This window comes from Scleropages formosus, chromosome 8, assembly GCF_900964775.1.
Source record: "Scleropages formosus chromosome 8, fSclFor1.1, whole genome shotgun sequence".
Taxonomy (NCBI): Eukaryota; Metazoa; Chordata; class Actinopteri; order Osteoglossiformes; family Osteoglossidae; genus Scleropages; species Scleropages formosus.
The window spans coordinates 17,295,236-17,316,334 of record NC_041813.1 but is presented as its reverse complement, the minus strand read 5'-3'; the positions used below and the strand labels follow the sequence as shown (position 1 = coordinate 17,316,334).

Genomic DNA, 21,099 nt, shown 5'->3' with positions numbered 1-21,099 from the left:
GTGGGGGACAGTTTATCACCGTAACTGGGACATGAACGATGCTGCAGTCGTGTGTAGACAGCTGGACTGCGGTTCTGCTGTGTCGGTACCAAGTGGAGACCGTTTTGGAGAAGGTTCTGGGAAGATGGTCCTGGGTGATGTTTCCTGTAGTGGGACAGAATCTGCACTGAGGGAGTGTGGGTCACTGGATGGGAGGGAACACAACTTACCTCATACATTTGATGCTGGAGTGATCTGTTCAGGTAGGAGATGTTATGACAACAACTTTACACATAGGTTTGTTTGCACACAGACCATTTCACAAATCCATTGTTCTGACAGCTGTTTTTGGCTATTGCATTTTATGGCAAATTTTTCAAGACTGTAATTATTTATATCAATCCAGATATTGTGCGACTTGAGGGTGGAGCTGATCGCTGTTCTGGAAGAGTGGAAGTGAAGTTCAATCACTCCTGGGCTTCAGTGTGTGATGCTGACTTTGACTGGCAGGATGCTCAGGTGGTCTGTAGGGAGCTGGACTGTGGGAGTCCTATAGATATACACAGGGGGTCTCACTTTGGTCAAGATGAAGGTGCCATCTGGTCTAAACACTTCCAGTGTGAAGGTCGTGAGCCCTTCCTTCATCAGTGTCTCACCTCAGACAGACCAGAGCAGAACTGCACACATGGCAGTGATGTAGGACTGACCTGTTCAGGTAAATATAATGCATATTTTAATTCCTATTTGGAAAAGTAAACTTTTAGTCAGTTATTTTTGTTATTCTCTTTATGCACCAACTCTACAGATATGATGACACTCAATTAAAAATTCTCTGCATTGTGCTTATCAGCGGGGGGAGTGGGGGCATGGTGACACAGTGGGTTGGACCGGGTCCTGCTCTCTGGTGGGTCTGGGGTTCGAGTCCCGCTTGGGGTGCCTTGCGGCGGACTGGCGTCCCGTCCTGGGTGTGTCCCCTTCCCCTCTGGCCTTACGCCCTGTGTTGCCGGGTAGGCTCCAGTTCCCCGTGACCCCGTATGGGATGAGCGGTTCAGAAAATGTGTGTGTGTGTGTGTGTGCTCATCAGTGAGTGTCTTCTAAACTGTAGGCAAATGGTTCTATTAAGATTGTGTTTGTCAGTTCCTTCCTTTTTTAATGTGTTGACTAATAATTGTATTATGTATTTCTAGCTGAAGGTCTGCTGCTGTGGTCTAATTATTTCTCTTTTCCCAGGACCTGATGATTTGAGACTGGTGAATGGAAGCAGTCCTTGCTCTGGGACAGTGGAGGTGTACCGCTGGGGACAGTGGGGGACAGTAGCCCAGTATAACTGGGACTTAAACGATGCTGCAGTGGTGTGTAGACAGCTGGGCTGTGGCTCTGCTGTAGTAACACCAATTAGAGCTCACTTTGGAGAAGGTTCTGGAAGGGTGCTGCTCAGAGATGTTTCCTGCAATGGGTCAGAGTCTGCACTGAGGGACTGTGGAGCAGTTGACTTGAGACACATAGACTTCCCACACAAGTTTGACGCTGGAGTTATCTGCTCAGGTAGGATCCAGTATCTGGGAGACTGTCGACTGTAATGGTTGTCTAACACTCTATTTGCACTGTTAACCAAAATATCAGAGAGACAATTGGCCTAAGACAAAGGAACAGCACTCGTGGCAGAACTTTCAGATTTCTATCTTGAATATGGGGTTCTTTCTTTTCTAACGGAAATGCACGTTTATCATAAAATAGCAATATAGTAAAGCGTCCTATTACTTACAGATTTCAGGGAACGGCCCTTTCAATTAAAAATAAGGGTGGAAAAGTCCATTGGTCCATCCATTACCAGTATCTGCTTCTCCAAAGCAGGGTCACGGTAGACCAGAGTCTATCACACATGCATAGTGTGAGAAACAGGCTTCAGCCTGGATAGGGTGCAAATACATCCCATGGCAATTATACACACACACACACACACACACACACACACAAACACACATCTACTACAACTGCTTTGTGCTAATTTCAATATTTGTGATGAAACTTTACTAACATTTGTCTGAGCATTTCTACATTTGCATTTATTAATTTAGCAGAATTTTCTACATGTATTCCATTTTTCTATTTTCAGCTATTCCTTATTGATGAATTTCCTCTCAGGGATTAATAAAATAAGTACAGTATGATTATACAAAGTACGATTATATCACGTAACTATTAAAACAGGTTACTCACACTAACGTTAAAACAGGTTTCTCTCACACTGTTTAGACTTCATGACATGCTTTTATCCAGTAATTTCCAAGTTCTTTCTGAATTCCTCCTTATTGGGCCATTCTTTAAATTTTGCTTTGGTGCACTGGATCATTATATTGCCATTAATATATTCGGATCCATTTCACAGTCCACCAGTACAAATGCATTTTATATTCACAACCAAAAAACAAGTTACTTTTGCTAACTTTTAAGACCAGACTACCTTATCTGTTTTGCTATTCCAGATTTTTTACGGCTTGTGGGTGGAGCTGATCGCTGTTCTGGGAGAGTGGAGGTGAAATTCAATCAATCCTGGGCTACAGTGTGTGATGCTGACTTTGACTGGCAGGATGCTCAGGTGGTCTGTAGGGAGCTGGACTGTGGGGGTCCTTTAGCTCTACACAGGGGGTCTCACTTTGGTCAAGATGAAGGTGCCATCTGGTCTAAGAACTTCCAGTGTGAAGGTCATGAGTCCTTCCTTCATGAGTGTCTCACCACAGACAGACCAGAGGAGAACTGCACACATGGAGATGATGTGACATTGATTTGTACAGGTAAACTTTTAATGCTCACTTACTCCCTTGCTCGCTTACTTTAATTGCTTTACTTTCTTTACTTTTCATAACTGTTTCCAACTTGTCAAGGTCACGGTTGCCAGGACTTAATTAATTTATTTAGAAAATTATGTTTTGGTGGTTACACCCCAGCTGTCACAGCATGCACATCTTCTGAACCGCTTGTCCCACATGGAGTCGCGGGGAACCGGAGCCTACCCGGCAACTCAGGGCATAAGGGACACACCCAGGACGGGACGGGGCGCCAGTCCGCCGCAAGGCACCCCAAGCAGGACTTGACCCCCAGACCCACCAGAGAGGAGGACCCGGTCCAACCCACTGCGCCACCGCACCTCCCAACTGTCACAGCCTTATACGAAAACTCAAGTTTGTGTCATATCATCACAATAGTTAGCAGAAATATTTTTAGACAGAGGCTAAACCATATTGTCTTGTATCTATGTGCTTATGAAGTTGGGTGTATGTACTGAAATGCAGGTTAAGGACATTTCCCAACTTTCAGATCCAAGACCTTAAAATGTATGCAACTTGCACTGTCTGTATTGCATTTTCACATTTTTTGAAGGAAAACATTTTTCCATGCAGTACTCTTACTGAAGGGGGCGCGGTGGCGCAGTGGGTTGGACCGGGTCCTCCTCTCTAGTGGGTCTGGGGTTTGAGTCCCGTGTGGGGTGCCTTGTGACGGACTGGCATCCTGTCCTGGGTGTGTCCCCTCCCCCTCTGGCCTTACTCCCTGTGTTGCCGGGTAGGCTCTGGTTCCCTGTGACCCTGTATGGGACAAGCGGTTCAGAAAGTGTGTGTGTGTACTCTTACTGAAAAAATATCAGTCTCAAGGTACATTGAGGAGTGTGTTTCAGACAGTTACTCTGTCCCCTTTTCCTCCAGGACCTGAAGAGTTAAGAATGGTGAAAGGAGGCAGTCCCTGTGCAGGGACATTGCAGATGTATCGCTGGGGGCAGTGGTGGACAGCAATTCAAGTGTATGATGAGATGAAAAGGATCGAACCTCCTCTTAGAGTACTAAGCAGACAGCTGGGTTGTGGGCCCTTGCTTACTTCTTTGCAGTTCCTTGGTGGACCTGAATATGGAGGGTTTTTAGAAAAACCAGTGTTGACTGGTGAATATATCTGCAGAGGCTTGGAATCTGTAGTGTGGCAGTGTGCAGCAGATCTGTTCAATGAGATTGATTTTCCCCCCATATACGTCACTCAACTGACATTTTCAGGTATGAAACACAACATACAGCAGAGCACTTGGTTTTTCTCTGCTATCGCTGTGTTTTTCATTTCATCTCATTATATATAATATGTCTCCTATTTTTTGTTTTAACCTTTCATTCATTTTTAGTTTAACTGCTCATTCTTTCCTTATTGAAATCTTCCTCATTCAGACCTTCACAGAATCACTTCACTTGAGTGTTGAAAATAAGACATTCTTTATGTAGTGGTAAAAACAGTAAGCCTTACAATATTTCACTGTCAAAGTATTATGTTAAATTTACAAAATAAACTGATACGTTTATAAGTAGCACACTAAAAGTTTTCATGACTAGGATCATAGCTGTGTATCTGTGGTATTACAGAGCAATTCATCAGTGACTACAGTATATTAGTGATGAAAGCTGGTTTGTTCCTTTGTCTAAATGTTGACAATTCTACTTTCGGAAGGTTAAGTGCTTTAACTTTCAGGTCATCGAGGGATTCGGCTAAAAGGAGGAGCTCACTCCTGCTCTGGGAGACTGGAAGTCCAACATGGAAAGATCTGGGGCACAGTGTGTGATGCTGACTTTGACTGGCAGGATGCTGAGGTGGTCTGTAGGTCCCTGGACTGTGGGGAACCTGCAGAGGTGGTGGGGACATCCAGATTTGGTCCAGGAGAGGGACAAGTGTGGGCCGAGGAGTTTCAGTGTCGAGGAAACGAGTCTCATCTTGTGTTTTGTCCAAAAGCAGCACACAATCAAAGTTGTGCCCATGACAAAGATGTTGGACTGGTGTGTTCTGGTAAGAGCGTTCTTAATCTTAAACTTTTACACTGGGTGCATCAAATATATAAACGGGGGGGAAAAAAATTATATATAATATATATATATATGTTAAATCTGCAAGAGTTCCACAATGTTGCTTTTTATACAAAACTAGAAGTAAAAACTGAAACATGTTCCTGCATTTAATTCTGTATCTTTCTGCTGCTCCCAGGATACACAGGGGTCAGATTACTGGACAGTCTTGACCGTTGCTCTGGTAGAGTAGAACTGAAATACAATGGAAAATGGGGGACTGTGTGTGATGCATCGTGGGATATAAGAGCCTCTACTGTCCTCTGCCATCAACTGAAGTGCGGTCATGCTGTGGGACAGGCCTGGTTTGGAGAAGGCCATGAGCCCATCTGGGCTGATGTGTTTCAGTGCCATGGGAACGAGACTCGACTCTCCCAGTGTGCTGTGTCCCCATGGAGTCGGGCAGCCTGCTCTCATGGACAGGATGTAGGAGTCATCTGCTCTGGTGAGGACCTACAAGTTAAACAAAGCTGAAGCAACTGAAGTGTACATTCACTGAAATTATAGGAGAATTTTTAGACCATGTGAAATAATTGAAGAGGCATAATATCTTCATGTGTTTACAGGTTCGTCTCCGTCCCTTTCAGTTGGGGGAGTCAGGCTGCTGTCAGGGGGGAGTGACTGTGAGGGCTGGGTGGAGGTTTTCTATAACCAGACATGGTGGAGGATCCACAAGAAGTCCTGGAGCTTCACAGATAGTTCCGTGGTCTGCAGACAGCTCGGCTGTGGCTCTGCAGCGAAGGTCCGTCCATCTGGGGCAGGTGAAGGTGACAGGTGTGTGACGGGATTCCAGTGTTCAGGAACGGAGGCTCATCTGGGGACCTGCAGCTCTCCACAAATACTCACCTGCAAACCCAGAGACCAGGTGTTCATAATCTGCACCAGTGAGTGTTACCAATGACATTAGATATCTCTCCATGTGAAATATTGTTACTTCATTCATTTTACACAAGCCAGACCAGTTGAATTTGTCAGCTGACCATGGCCTTGCACAGTAACAGTTCTGACCTGAATCGTGAAATGTTTCAGTTGGAGTCAAGTTGCTTTCCTCACACTGTCTGTTCTTATAGACCACAGATCCCTCCGGCTGGTAGGGGGTGGTGCAGACTGTGCCGGGAGGCTGGAGGTCTTCCACGGAGGCTCTTGGGGGACGGTGTGCGATGACTTCTGGGGTCCGGCAGAAGCTCAGGTGGCCTGCAGACAGCTGCGATGTGGGACAGCCCTCAGCGGGCAGAACCCGGTACCAGCCTACTTTGGCCCAGGATCTGGACCCATCTGGCTTGGGCGACTGGGCTGTACAGGAAGCGAGTCATCCCTGTGGGACTGTCCCTCAGCATGGTTTGGGCAGCAGGACTGTGGTCACAGGGAGGATGTGGGGGTTGTGTGCTCAGGTAAGAGATGAGCAAAATTCAAGGCATGTTAACACCTTCACCTTGTCAACTGGTTGAATAAAACAGCTCATGATTTCAGTATTCCTGGTTCAGCCTCCTCTTTTCTCTTTGACACTTAGAACACAAGCTTCTGCGTCTGTCTGAGGGCTGCTTTGGCCATACAGAGGTCTACTACAATGGAAGTTGGGGGAGCGTGTGCTTTAATTTCATGGAAAAGACTACGGCTGCAGTGATCTGTCGTCAGCTCGGCTGTGGAGACAAGGGAACAGTTGATGAAACAATCTCCAGGCTCAGTCCTGAAGCCATAAGAGATGATGTTGTCAAATGTCATCCCCACGACTCCTTACTGTGGCAGTGTCCATTCTCACTATCTGGCTGGAACACTTGTACTGATTCCAAGATGGCTAAGATTTACTGCTCAGGTGAAGTACATACTCAGTCAACATACAGTAGTATATTGGTGTGTTTCTTCATATTTCATACATGAATTGATGCTTTTTGTTTCCTTTTTTAGAAGTTAATAAGTTTAATGTCCCTTTTGACTTCACTGACTGTGAATCGTCCACAGATCCACAGAACTCATGTTCAAGTAAGTAATTTGAGTAGAACAAACATGATTGTGCTCTTTTTTTATGATACTTGAATAAAATTTAATAAGTAAAATAAAAGCAAGTTTTTCTCATAATTTTATGTAACACAGGGAAATTAAGGATTTGAAATACAGTACGTGCATAGATAATAAACGTGCATAACACATCAGTGTCGTAAACAGTGATCCTATGAATGAAAACAGTTGTCACTTTCTATTGTAACTTGTTGTTGACACAATTTGAATATAATGATCTGAATAAACAGAAACACAACTGAAATTGGATATTATGAAGTTCTTTGAAAAAAAGCAGTATCACAAACTCCATTTTCATTCACTATTTTTGAATGGTTTGTCATTTATTTGCAGTGAATTTTTTTGGAAGGTTAAGAAGTATAATTTAGGAGCATGCTATAAATCTTTAGTAGGTGATGGATAGTGAATTTAATATATGCTCCTCCTAACCCCATTTTATACCTTAAGCTTTTTTTCTATTATGCCAACTTCCATAATGCAATGTTTCATAGGAACAAAACTAATGTGAACATCTCTCCCCTGTCAGGCCATTTGCCCGTGAGACTCATGGAGGGCACAGATCCCTGCTCTGGCAGGGTAGAGGTGTACCATAAGGGCTCTTGGGGGACCATATGCGATAATTTTTGGGACCTACAGGATGCTGAAGTGGTGTGTAGACAGCTGGGCTGTGGACCTGCACTCAAGGCGGAAAAGAGTGCCAAGTTTAAGAGGGGAGATGGTGCTATCTGGCTAGATGAGGTAAACTGCAGGGGCAGTGAGCTCTACCTGTGGCACTGTTCTTTTTCAGTGCAGCAGAGCAGCTGCTCACACAAGCAGGATGCAGGAGTTACCTGTGCAGGTAAATCTATAAGGGACACAAATGCCTGACTGTCACACACAAACTGTAATGGTGTTAATACCACTGATGCTGCTTAATATGTTGATCAATTATTTGTAATGGTTGGTATGGCTGTTTGTATTCTCAAAAAAAATGTTTTCTAAACCATCAAACAAGGTCGGACTGTAACTGCTTCTGACATATCTGGACCTCCGAAAGCCAAAAACCAGCCAAAAACAAAGCAGTCTCCCCCAGCACTGTCCTTTGTCGTGTTTGGATCCCTGATCTCGGTTCTTCTGCTGTTAATAACTGGACTCATTTACAAGAACACAAAAATGAGAAAAGGTAGGAGTTACAGTAGGTTTATACAGTTACTATGAGACAGTTGGGCTTTGGATTTGTCATGTAACGTAGAAAATTGACAGCAGTACATTACACCAAACTGAATAAAAATGAGACTGAAGAAAGTAACTTAAATTTGTAAGAAAAAGTTTTTGAACCCTTTGGAATTATTGGATTTCTGCATGAATGACTACTAAAATCTATATGATATATACTAAAATCTAAATGGTCTGATGTTCTTCTAAGATACAATGATAAATTTTGCAAACAGCAAACACAACATTTTAGATTTCCATGTCTTTCTTGATCAAATTATTTAAATAATCAAGGTCACTGATTGAGTGGGGGTTGGGCCAGGGTGTGAACCCTTGTGTCTAGTAACTGCTGGAACCTGTTTTCTTAACAGTACCTTAACCAAATGCTTTAGCGGCTGATCACATCTGCACAGAAGTTAAGAGACATTAAAAAATTATCTATTAAAAAATTTGTCAGTTAATATATTTTTGGATTGTCTTGCTTGAATAGAATATTTCTGGTCACATGACATTTTAATGGGATTGAGAACTCTGGCTTGGAGCGATGTTTTGTTTTCTCTGAACAATTTTGCTTTTACCAAAAACTTCCAAACTTGAGATGGCCAGCAATGTGGTTTTTGGGAGAGCAATGTTTTTTATGTTTTAACTTCCCATGAACAACACTCTTGTTCAGTGTTTTTCTTGTGCTGGATTTGTGAAGAGACATTATCAGATGCAAGAGATACCTTGGCCATCACCATAGGGTCCTTTGTCACTTTTTTTGAGAACTGTACAGTGTGCCCTTGCACCGATCGTACTAGAACACCCGCTTATAGGGAGAGTAACAATGATTCTGAATTTCTTTGGTGTGTAAACTGTGTGTCTGACTATGGGCTGATGGAGGCACAGTTCTTTAGAAATCTTTTTGTAACATTTATGAACTTCAGCAGCTTTTCTTCTGAGGTCCTCTGAAATCCATTTTAATCAGAGTATAGTATTGCACTCACATGGCATGACCCACAGGGACAATACCTCTAGGGGTCAGAGCAGGCCCTGCTTAGCACCACTAGCCCAGACCCCATGCACTTGGTCATAATCTGGTGATTAGTGAAACATAAAGGGAACAAACAACTGAGGCTAGATTGCAGATTCCAAATCAGTGTTCCATTGCGATTTCATGGTTAGTTACTTAGTTACTACACCTTAGTTACTCTCCTGGTTCTCAAGTCTTATCCCATTTTGCCATTTTGTCACGCTTCCTAGTTCAAGTCCTACTCACAGATCCGTGTTTCACTTTTCACCTCTGTGAAAATACATTGACTGTCTCTGTGGCTCGTGTTCATCGTTTCACCGCTACACTGTAGTTCCCAGTTTGGACTGTACGCTTTTAGATACACACTGCACGTGGGGTCACTATACTTTAAGTCTGTGTTCGGACGTTACAGACATATGCGTCTGTGTCGGACTCATGTCCGAACGCAGCACTTGAACAAGTAGAGTTTTTAGCTAATTATTATTATTATTATTATTATTATTATTATTATTATTATTGTGAGTTAAGGGGGACGCGGTGGCGGGGGGGCGCAGTGGGTTGGACCGGGTCCTGCTCTCCAGTGGGTCTGGGGTTCGAGTCCTGTTTGGGGTGCCTTGTTACAGACTGGCCTCCCTTATGCCTTGAGTTGCCGGGTAGGCTCCGGTTCCCCGCGACCCCGTATGGGACAAGCGGTTCAGAAAGTGTGTGTGTGTATTGTGAGTTAGGTGATTGGGTCACATTCTAGGAGTCATTCATCAGAAACTGAGAAAATTCTAAAGGGTTCACAAACTTTCTCATGACTCGAAATTTGCATTTATTTTTGCCTGGAGGGACACTAACCCCTGATTAACACACTGACTATAAAACTGATACCACTGGTGCTGCTTGAGATATTGATCAGTTATTTGTGATGCTGTTATTTGTGATGTTGGTATTCTTGTAGTCTGGGCAAAGCAACATTTCTCACGGCTCTTCTACTGCTGAATGTCCACTGTAGAACTTGCTACAAGAGAAGAAAACCAGCTACATCCAGCCATCTATGAAGAAATTAATTATAGTTTTAACAGATATGCTATTCAAGAAAGTGAGAATGGTGAGTTTAAATAACCTTTTCAATTCTGCATAACTATAACCTTCAGACAAGAAGCAAAAGTTGAAAAATAAGCGACTTTGGGTCTAAAGGCTTTAAGTTGTGAAGTCCTGGTAATAACTTGAAAATCTTCCAGTTGCATAACATACCAATATACGGAAAGAAAAGACACAAGAAATTGTACATGGATTAGCAAATTTAGCTTTCATGATGGAGTATATATATTCAGCTCTGTAACATTCTTGATGTTGTCCGAGTTTGGTCTTTTAATTTGGGCTGCACAGGACACTGCTGTCTTTATGCAGTGTATTCCGAAAGTATTCAGACCCCTCCACTTTTTCACAATTTTTGCAGCCTTACACTAAAATTGTTTAAAGAAGTTTCCCTCATCAGTCTACACTCGCTACCCCATAATAACAAAGTGAAAACAGGATTTTAGAATTTTTTGCAAATTTTTTAAAAAATAAACAAATATCACACTGACATAAATATTCAGACCCCTTCCTATGACATTTGAAATGTAGTTCAGGTGCATCCCATTTCTACTGATCATCTCGGAGATGTTTCTACACCTTATTTGGAGTCCACCTGTGGTAAATTTAATTAATCGGTCATGATTCGGAAAGGAACACAATTGTTTATATGACGGCCCAATATTGAAAATGTGTATCAAAGCAAAAGCAAACCTGTGAGGTTAAAGGAACTACCTGCAGAGTTTAGAGACAGGATTATGCTGAGGCACAGATCTGGGGAAAGCTACAAAAAAATTTCTGCAGTTTTAAAGGTTTCCAAGAGCAGAGCTGCTTTCATAATTCTTACATGGAAGAAGTCTGGTACAATCACAACAATTCATTTAGCTGACACCTTTCTCCAAAGCAGCATTACAGTTGTTAACCCATTTATACCAGTGGGTTATTTTTACTGGATCAGTTCAGGGTGAACACCTTGTTCAAGGGCACTACAACCAGAGAGGAGAATCAAACCCACAACCTTCAGAGCCAAAGGCAGTAACATTAACCATTATGCTCCTAGCTGTTCTGTAGTCTTAGCCCGTCTTTCTAGAGCTGATTGTCCAGCCAAACTGAGCAATTGGGGGAGAAGGGCCTTGGTAAGAAATGAAACCAAAAAGCATATGGTTACTCCGTTTGAGCTCCAGAGATCCTGTGTGAAAATGGCAGAAACTTCCAGAAGGAAAACCACCACTGCAACACTCCACCAATCTGGGCTTTATGACAGAGTACCAAGAGGAAGCCTCTCCTCAGTAAAAGATACATGAAAGTCCTCTTGGAGTTAGCAAAAAGTCACCTAAAGGACACTCACACTATGAGAAACAAGATTCTATGGTATGATGGAACAAAGATTGCACTACTTGGCCTCAGTTCTAAGTCTTTTCAGTGGCAGGGAATAGGATACTAGTCAGGGTCGAGCGAAAGCTGGATGGAGCAAAGTATGAAAGCCTGCTCCAGAGCACTCTGGATGTCAGACTGGGAAGAAGGTTCACCTTCCCATGGGACAATGGCCCTAAGCAAAAAAGCAAAGACAACACAGTAGTAGATTAGGGATAACTCTATGAATGCCCTTGAGTGGCCCAGCCAGAACCTGGACTTAAACCCAATCAAACATCTCTGAAAATACCTGCCCATCAATAGTCCCTCTTCAACCTGACAGAGTTTGAGAAGATCTGCAGAGAAGAATCACAGGAAATTCCACAGTTCAGGTGTTCAAAGCTTGTCGCATCATACCCAACAAGATTCTGCAGTAATTGCTTCCAAACGTGCTTCAACTAGGGATGCATGGTGGCACAGTGGGTCCGACTGGGCCCTGCTCTCCGGTGGGTCTGGGGTTTGAGTCCTGCTTGGGGTGCCTTGTGACGGACTGGCATCCCTCCCTGGGTGTGTCCCCTCCCCCTCTAGTCTTACACCCTGTGTTACCAGGTTAGGCTCTGGCTCCCCATGACCCTGTATGGGACAAGTGGTTCAGACAATGTGTGTGTGTGTGGGTGCTTCAACTAAGTACTAAGTAAGGGTCTGAATACAAATGTCAGTCATCCTTCAGTTTGTTTCGAATAAATTTTCAAACATTTCTGAAATCCTGGTTTCACTTTGTCATTTTGGGGTATTGAGTGTAGATTGATAAGAGGGAAAAATTTATTTAAATCATTTATTATAAGACTGCAACATTTAAAAAGAATGTGAGAGTGAATGGGCCTGAATACTTTCTCAATGCATTTGCTCAGTAATTAAGTACTGTGCTGATGAAAGCATTTTTTGTGAAGAAAATAAGGTAAATGAAGCATTTAATTGAGGTAGTTTCAGATTGTTTGAATACCTATATATTTACTGGGATATCTAAAAGTCAAGCTCAATTGACTACTTTTCTAAAAGGTTGAACAGACAAAAGGAATTGAACTAACTCTTGTTCTGGTGGCAGTAGCTAACTTCCTAGATGAGCTGCCCTCAGACTATGAAGATGTGGAGGAAATTGAAGGAGACAATCTATTAGGTAAGTGATTAATAGCTGCAAAATACAGCATCAAACTGATGAAAAACAAATCGCTCAGAATTCCATGCACTTGAGTTCCAGCATACTATCAGGGAAAACCATTGACCAGATGTTGCATTTGTGATGGTTTTCAGACAGGAGGAACAATGAAGGTAACCCAGAACATCATGGTAATGTTTCTAACAGCAAGAAAAACTTAGGAACACAGTCAGGTGGGATGTCTTCTTTTCAATGTAATTTTAATTGTCAAGTTTTTGCTCAGATCTTTATAGTTTATTAGATTTGTTTTAGAATGCTATTAAAAAAATGATACCATTCTCTTTTCATTGTGTTATGGTGGTAGTCAGTGTTTGCTAACAACTTTATTTTAGATCAGGGTTTCTAAACCTGGGTTGACTATAATAATGTTGCTGCAGGGCAAGTTCTAAAGTTTCAGTTTGGTAAGCTGATGTAATACTGAAATTATTCCCCCTTACAAGGTCATTGATCCTGCTCAAGAAATTTTCTTTATTATTAAAAGTATTACTGCTGAATTGCCCACTTACTTTGAAAATCAGAGTGAAGTTGAAAATGTGTTGCTGTGCATGACAATTCTGCGTGAAGGTAATCAAGGTTGAGTGTAATATTTTGCCCAAATTTATGAACATTCTTCTAAGGTTGAGTTCTTAGCCTTTACCTGATTCTCAAAGGGATCTATGACTTAGAAAAGATTAAGCACTTCTGCTTTAGATTTTGGTTAAATTATTAACATCAAAACTAGAAATGTTGTGAAAAAAACACTCTTTTTTGATGGTTTTAACAGATACTCTAGAGTACTACAATGACTCCACTGCACATCAGACCCTTGAATATGATGATGTCACTGTAGACCAGACCGTTGACTATAATAATGTTGCTGCGGGGCATGGTCTAAAGTTTCAGTTTGGTAAGCTGATGTAATACTGAAATTATTCCCCCTTACAAGGTCATTGATCCTGCTCAAGAAATTTTCTTTATTATTAAAAGTATTACTGCAGTTAAACTGTATGAATTTCTGACAGATTGCCATCCAAGTAATCCTATGGGACACCAAGCTACTGTGACATCACTTACCTGCGATCAAAGATTTGCTGAAGTTGACAGCATTGACTATGATGATGTAAGAAACACAATATAAAGAAAGTGGCAGAACGCTGTTAAAGTAACTTGACAATTTTCATTGCTCTTCAAGTGTATGAATCTTTCCCTTGGTTTTATTTTCATATTTCGGTTTTGATTAAATAATGTTATACACATTTTACCCAGGTTCTCAAAGAGAAATATAATTAAATGTTTAGTTTTGATTTAATATTTACTGCATAAATGAGATTTTTTCAGTGATTTCCAGTTGTTGGTTTTAAAAATGAGAATATTTTTTCACCCTATTAAAGCTTTTGATGTTAATACACACTTCCATAATTCTGGTTAATAGCTTTATTGTGAACATACCAATTTATTTTAGGTGTCTGAATGAGCATGTGATTTAAAATGTAAATATGTCAGCTGCTTTAATTCCAAGAGCCTAGATGCACAATACTGACGTAATGAATCATACAGCTTTGACAAAAGTTGACTGGCAATAGCTTAGAACTAGAACGTTTGCTTTAGTATCTGGGACACTGAATAGAAAAAAAAAAAACAGGTAGAATCTGAGGTCTGTATTACTCAATTGCTTAAATAGAATAGAATAAGTTATTCTTTTGAATAGAGTCCATAAAGCCTATGCCTTTCTGCTTTCCCTTCTATTTCAGTTTTCTTCTGTGTGTTTTTTTCGGGTGATTAGGGTCACAAAATGCATATGCAGAAGAAAGAAATCAGACAATACGTTCAAATGAATTTGCATTTCATTCATGTATAAATGTAGACGTTTTCATTTCTTGGAACCTGTCCTTCTGTTTAGCCAGGTACAATAGGCCATTTAGTTCAGTTTAATTCTTCTAATTCTTTAAATTCTTTGCATTTTGATATGCTTGGTGTTTGTGCTGCAGTTTGGTAATAGAACTTTGTGGACAACCCCAGAGTGAGACAAATGGCTTCTTCACTGATCGTAACTTTCAGACACAGTCAGCACAGTCAGTTTGTACCAGTAGTGTCTTCACTCATGCTTTGGTCCACGATCATCTCTTTCACTGCTGAAAGATGCAAAACGTAGGAAACTGTTTAGTAGAGTTACTAAACCTGAAGTGCATGGTAGAATTTTTAAGCATTTGGTTTTGGATGAAATTTATGCAATTATGCAAGAGCTAAGCAAAATGTCTACTGATCCACAAATTTAACTTTGAAATTTTGTTTTATTGCAGCTGTACTGAATTCTTTACACTTTTCACATTTTGAACACAGACATCCATGAAGAATACACGCAATATCATAAACTGAACACATATACCATCCAGTCATTCAAAAGGGGTTCTAAAACTATAGTTCGCACAACCCACTGCAGCCACTACAGCATGTCCACAAAAAAAGAACCTGCAAACAACTCTAGCAAAATAGTTTTGATAAATAGAAGGTACTAGCAAATTTGTCTTTTGTGGGAAAAGATTGTTGTAATGGTTGTTCTCATAGTATGTGATGTCAGAGGTAAGTGTTATGTCACAATAATTTCATTTTCAACTTATATTTGAGCAAAAAGAAAAAAAAAACTAACATTCAAAATGAGTGACAAAGACATATTAAACAACAGGGTCATGATAAATATCACAAGGAAGTGAACACAAATGTACCAATAAGTGAAAACTTCTGAAAAGCAAACACGTTATAATAAAACAATCCCAAATCCACAATAACCTTTATAACCAAAACCTACCCATACACAGTTCAAAGCCGCTTGTCCCAACAAGCCAGAGCCTAACCCAGCAACACAGAGCACAAGGCTAGAGAGGGAGGGGACATACCCAGGACAGGACAGCAATCCACCACTGGGCACCCCAAGCAGGACTCAAACCTCAGACCCACTGGAGAGCAGGCCCTGGTTTAACCTGCAACGCCACCGTGCTCCTCTTAACCAAAACCAACAACCACAAAACTCTTTTTCTTTCTGTTCTTGACTCTCCTCTGCCTTTAAATAGAGTTCTTAAATTGGTTTCACTGGCCATACTGGCTCATTTCTTCATAATAAGCCCTCCCCAGGTGAGGTCATTGGTCTTAGAGCTAGAGGTGTGGGCTAGGCTATTGCCTACCACAATTATGGTAGAATTATAATTTAATGAAACTAGTTTAACTTTCTTATACATGTAACAAAGCTTAGCGGCTTCTTATTTGAAAGCTGTTTATGATTATCACTGGAGTACTTTGATGAGGCTGTTGCACATCAGACCACTGAAAAAACAATCGCCACTGACCATTCATTATGACTGTGATATCTCTGTGGAGAAGAGTTTAAATTTTCAAAAGGGTAAATTCACCTAAGGAGGTTATTATGCACCCCAGTAATATGAATCTGAGCTTATTTCAAACTACCTGATAACTGTTTCTAATATAATAGAAATTAGCATTACTGTTAAAATCATATACGTCCCTGCCACATCTCCTTAAATGTTCATACAAAAAGGTCTAAGATCCTCCATTACTCAAGATTTTATGCTATCTACATGCATATGTAAAAATAAAAGGTTAAAAAATGAGGTGTCACATTTCCAAGAACCTGCTGATGAAATAGTGAGATAATGAATCATGCATCATGTAGTACAATACTTTTTGCAATACAAAAGGAAGGGGGAAGGACAGTGTAGCAGTGAGCAGCATGACATGGGTCAGTGAGATGATGGATTTGAAGATAAATTAACTGTCTGTGGATGAAATTTAAATTGTTTGTGAAAGTATCTGTGACCACTATTGGATGTGATTCTTTAGGTTCCTGGTCTAAGATCATCTGCAAATTATTGATTTAAAGATTTCTGGGAAGTGTGAGTGGATGAATGGAAACACCTTCAATGTAGGCTCACTTTGCAGTAGTATCACAGAGACTAGCCAGAGACTAGAGAGACATAGAAAGAGATAATAAATGTCACTACTGTGATGATGAACAGGGGACACGGAGGAGGCTGGACCCAAATGCAGGATTGTTTACTCAGAACCTAGGGATTCAACCTCATGGTCAGGAACGGGCGAATAGTCGATCAGTCGATTGGCGACCTGAACAGAGGCGAGGATCCAAAATTGTGGTTGAGGGACAAGATAGGTGATCGATATCAAAGAGATGTGGAACGGGACTGAGGAACGATGAGGGACAGGACTCGGAAGGGGAAAGCAAGATAGTTTCGAGAACACAGAGGGGACGGTTGTCTCGAGTGAGATTCCGCAACTGGGAAGATGCTTAAAAGTGTCTTTTATTGGGAGTGCATCCTATTGAAACCAGGTGCTTAATTGAAGGTGTGAGTGTGGTTGTGACAACTACAGTATTTGTAATATATTTATATATATAGAGAGAACGAACATTAAAGAAACTTTAATGCTCGCTTTTCCAATGTTTGTTAGCATTCACCTTTAGCTTTAGTATTTCCACTTTAGTTTCAGTCATGATTGTTTTCCTTTTCTTTGATGCATCACCATTACTTGAATTACATTTACGCTTTGGTGCCATGGTTAGAAGGGTAAAAACAAAAAAAGGGAGGAATGGTGCCGGATGGAAGCTCTATAGCACAGTCCCATAGTCGGTATGGTGGTAGCTTGGCTGCATGAACTTTGCTGAAGACCTCTTGGAAATCCGCATACTCATTGGGGATCTCCTGCTGGGGAACCCCATCCACCCCTTATATGGACATGGCTCGGCAGGAAAGGCACAAGCATGTTCACAAGCACTGGGCCCCCCAGGACACGAGCTTCCCTATACTCCACCAGAACACTGGATCGTTTCTCACCAGCCATGGAAAACCTAGTATGATGGGGGTGTCTGGGGCCTGAATGAGAAAAAACACCGCATTCTCCTGGTGGCAGACATCCACCGTCATGTGGAGAACTCGGGTGCAGGTGTCCACAACCCCAGAGCCTATGGGTTGCAGTAGAATTGTACTGATGCTACGCATCCAGGAGGGAAGACTTCATGATTTTAGAATCATTTACTAAAGTGATGTGGAGAAGAGTTTCTGAAGGTGGCAGATAAAGTAGACGAGCAGTGTGCAAATGATTTCTGACAAATGTGAATCAGAAAGGTTTCATAGCTTTTAAAATATGTCAGTATTCCCATTGCAGCTAATGACTTTGCATTGCTTTTTATTCCATGATACAATTTAAATGCAATGTTAGTTTTTCCTTACCTTCTCCAATAAAATCTTACTACAATAATTTTATTTACAAAGATAAAGAAAATATTTATTTTCATAGATTTTATGCATTCCAATAAAATAGTTTGTCTGTAAATTATTTTTTTTCTTTGGTTTATACAATTACCAGTAATTTTTTATGCCAATTTTTGGTTTGAAAAATATTAACCTTAGTAAAGCTCTAGTTTTGGTTTAGAGAAGCCGACAGGCATGTGACTGAAGTTTAAGGACATATGTATTTCCGCTGTGCTGGTCTGTAATGTTGTTTAGTGCATGCTGGCTTACCACAGCGATCTAAACACATATGTGAAGATGAAAGGTAAAAATGTAAGCTGCCTTCCTTCCAAGAGTCTGCTGATGAATTAGTGAGATAATGAATCGTGCAGCTGTGTTATGAAAGGAAGGGGGGAGATGGAGTAGCGCTCTGCAGCATGAGATGGTGCAATGAGATAAATACGATGAAAGGTACACTAATTTTCTGTAGAAGTATAGCCAGACCACTAGAGGGTATGATTCTTTAAGTTCCTAGTCTCTGATGATCTTCCCATTATTTGATTCAGGAATTTCTGGGATATATGAATGGATGGACAGAAACACCCTAGATGTTGTCTCAATACGCTAGTGTCTCAAACTGTCACAGTCGTTTCTGTCTCTTTTCCCCTCTGTGTTTTCTTGTTATTGGGGTTGTAGGAGGTTACAGTACTCCAGTGTTCCACAGTACAATTTATCATAATATATGGAAAAGAGACTGTTGCATGTGTTTTGAGGTTAGCATTTCATAAAGCACAACCAGCTGAATTCACTGTAATGTACAACTGTGAAAACAGTAAAAAAGGCTATGGCTGCATTGATCTGTCATCAGCTCGGCTGTGGAGGGAAGGAGATAGTCACTGAGACAACCTCTGGGCTCAGTCCTGAATCCATAGGAGATGATGGTCTCAAATGATGACTAAAATGATGGCTAAGATCCACTGCTCAAGTGAAGTTGACACTCAATCAGTAGAACTGTCTTCCTTTTATATTTCCTTTGTAGAAGTCATTAACTTTAATTTGCTTTTGGACTTCACTGACTGTGACTCTTCCACCTACAAGAGCTCATGTTCAAGTAAGTTTTTTTTTTAAAGAAACAGCAGTGTTTCCACCCATGACTTGAATGAATTGATGGATGAATCAAGGATGATGAACAATCACAATTACAGAGCAACTCTGTAAAATCAATTTAAATAGGTATGCAAATCATGCAATCTTTTTTCTAATAGCTGGTGGCACATGGTGTCTGCCAGCAGGATGTAATACTCTGTTAAGAGAAACAGATTTAAGTTTAATCAGAACAATGGGCAGTAACAAATCTAGCTTTCATTTAGCCTGTCTTGCTATACAGCCATTCCATTTGAGTTGCGTGATACACCCATTACATTATAGACTGGAAACTGAAATTGCTCATGGGACGTAAATGATAAAGTATAGAAACTCTCACCGAGGTAACTGCAAGATGTGTTAACATAATTAATAGATTTACTGGGATATCTAGGAATTTATTAAGATGAACTTCTTCAGCGAAAGGTAAATTGAGTGAAAACCAACAAGTAGAACTGACCCTCTCAGTTTTTCAGCATCAAGTATTGACTTTGCATAACAATTTTGTTATTATAATGCTTTTCTGCAGCTTCCCCAGAAAATCTTTACAGTAATTCCAGTGTTTCAGTGTACACACAGAGAAAAATGTTTTTGATTGTTCTCATTCCATTTTAAAAATTTTCTTATAAATGAAATAAATTGTACAAATAGTATTTATTCCTCACTTATTAAAGTTACTTTAGGTTTAGCAAAACTGTGAGTCACATGACTGAAGTTAACATACAGATGACCCAGTTTCTCATTTTACACTGTACATGCTGGTTTACCACATTTTATGTGAAGATTAAAGGTATGTCGTACTTTTGCTGCTGTATTTGTGCTGCCAAGAACTTGAAGATGTAGTAGCAAGATAATGAAGCATGCAGCTATGATATGAAAGGAAAGCAATGGAGGAGGTGGAGAGGGGGTAGGAGGGAGTGCTGTTAACTAGTATGAGATGGTAGAGTGAGGAAAAAAGGACAAAATGTTAAGAAACTCTCTATAAGGTTAATCTTTTTCGAAATGTCACCAGACGATTAGAGGTTAAACTTCATAGGGCTTGTGATTAATGATCTATGATCATTAAGAAATTATAGATGTATGGATTTCTGTGAAGGGTGTATGACTAGAAAAACTTCAGTTGTTGGCTCAGCTGTTGTATCTCAGATATTGATGAGGGAAACTGGGTAAGGTTAAAGTTCTTTTATATCCTGCTATGTTCTACTGTTTATTTAAGTGAATTTATACAATTGTTTTGAGACAAAGGGCAGCACTGTCAAAGTTAGGAAAAGCAAAAATGGGTATAACTTGCATTATGTCTGTTTTTTTTCCCAATTTGAATTATGTCTGTACATGTTTGATTCCGGAACTCAAATGCAACCTTTAGTATTGTCACTAGAGTGGAGCATGTCATCCTAATGTTATGAATTTATGAAATGTTTTTTCCACTTTTATGCACATAATTAAAAGTATTTTTCTCCAGATCAATGACTTATATGACCATTTGCCTTCTTTCTTCCTTTCTCTTACAGTTCTTCACATTCTTTGTCTTAGAGACATTTCAGTCTCTTTTCGTTTTACTTTTTTCATCATTATTGGGGCGGACTTTCAGATTGTGGGAGGTATCCACAAAGGAAACAGTGACATCTATTAGGTAAATATGGTAAAATGTTCAGTGGCATCTTCTGATTAGTTATTCCACCTGCTGTGTGTTTCCTGCCTTGTGTCAAATAAGGCAAAGCTCATTGAGATTGGGCTTAGCGGGAGGCTGTGTCTTCGTTTAAGTGCTGGAACACTGAGCAGTAGCTCAGTGTCTCTCAGAATTTAGGGTAAAAGTTGATGTCTCCACATCACACAGCACAGTGTCTGCCTACTCTGACAATGGGGAGCTGTGTGTTCCTCCTGCTCCTTTCGGTGCCTTCTCTCTTCTCAGCAGGTAAGAGCTCTGGTTTTTTTATTTAAGTCAAAAAAAAGATGTTGATCTTGGTCAAGAGCATGGGTCAAAGTTTGGGAGTCAAATGTCAGTGGCAGGTACATGAA

General features: G+C 40.7%; 1 protein-coding gene across 1 annotated transcript; it reads left to right on the top strand.

Annotated features, from left to right (window-relative positions):
- Positions 1 to 4,408: 4,408 nt before the first annotated feature.
- On the top strand, positions 4,409 to 13,820 carry LOC108937235 (scavenger receptor cysteine-rich type 1 protein M130-like). Its single transcript, XM_029254137.1, has 13 exons — positions 4,409 to 4,418; positions 4,990 to 5,295; positions 5,417 to 5,734; positions 5,921 to 6,241; positions 6,361 to 6,663; positions 6,756 to 6,830; positions 7,393 to 7,704; positions 7,861 to 8,028; positions 10,070 to 10,165; positions 12,593 to 12,664; positions 12,799 to 12,876; positions 13,467 to 13,589; positions 13,705 to 13,820. The coding sequence occupies exons 1-13, from the start codon at positions 4,409 to 4,411 to the stop codon at positions 13,818 to 13,820; spliced, it is 2,298 nt and encodes a 765-aa protein (XP_029109970.1).
- The last annotated feature ends 7,279 nt before the right edge of the window (positions 13,821 to 21,099 follow it).

Bases quoted from the DNA above. Each gene is read 5' to 3' on its own strand.
- LOC108937235 (XM_029254137.1), top strand. The intron at 6,831-7,392 runs GTAAGTAATTTG...CTCCCCTGTCAG, and splicing joins TCCACAGAACTCATGTTCAA to GCCATTTGCCCGTGAGACTC. The intron at 7,705-7,860 runs GTAAATCTATAA...CCATCAAACAAG, and splicing joins TGCAGGAGTTACCTGTGCAG to GTCGGACTGTAACTGCTTCT.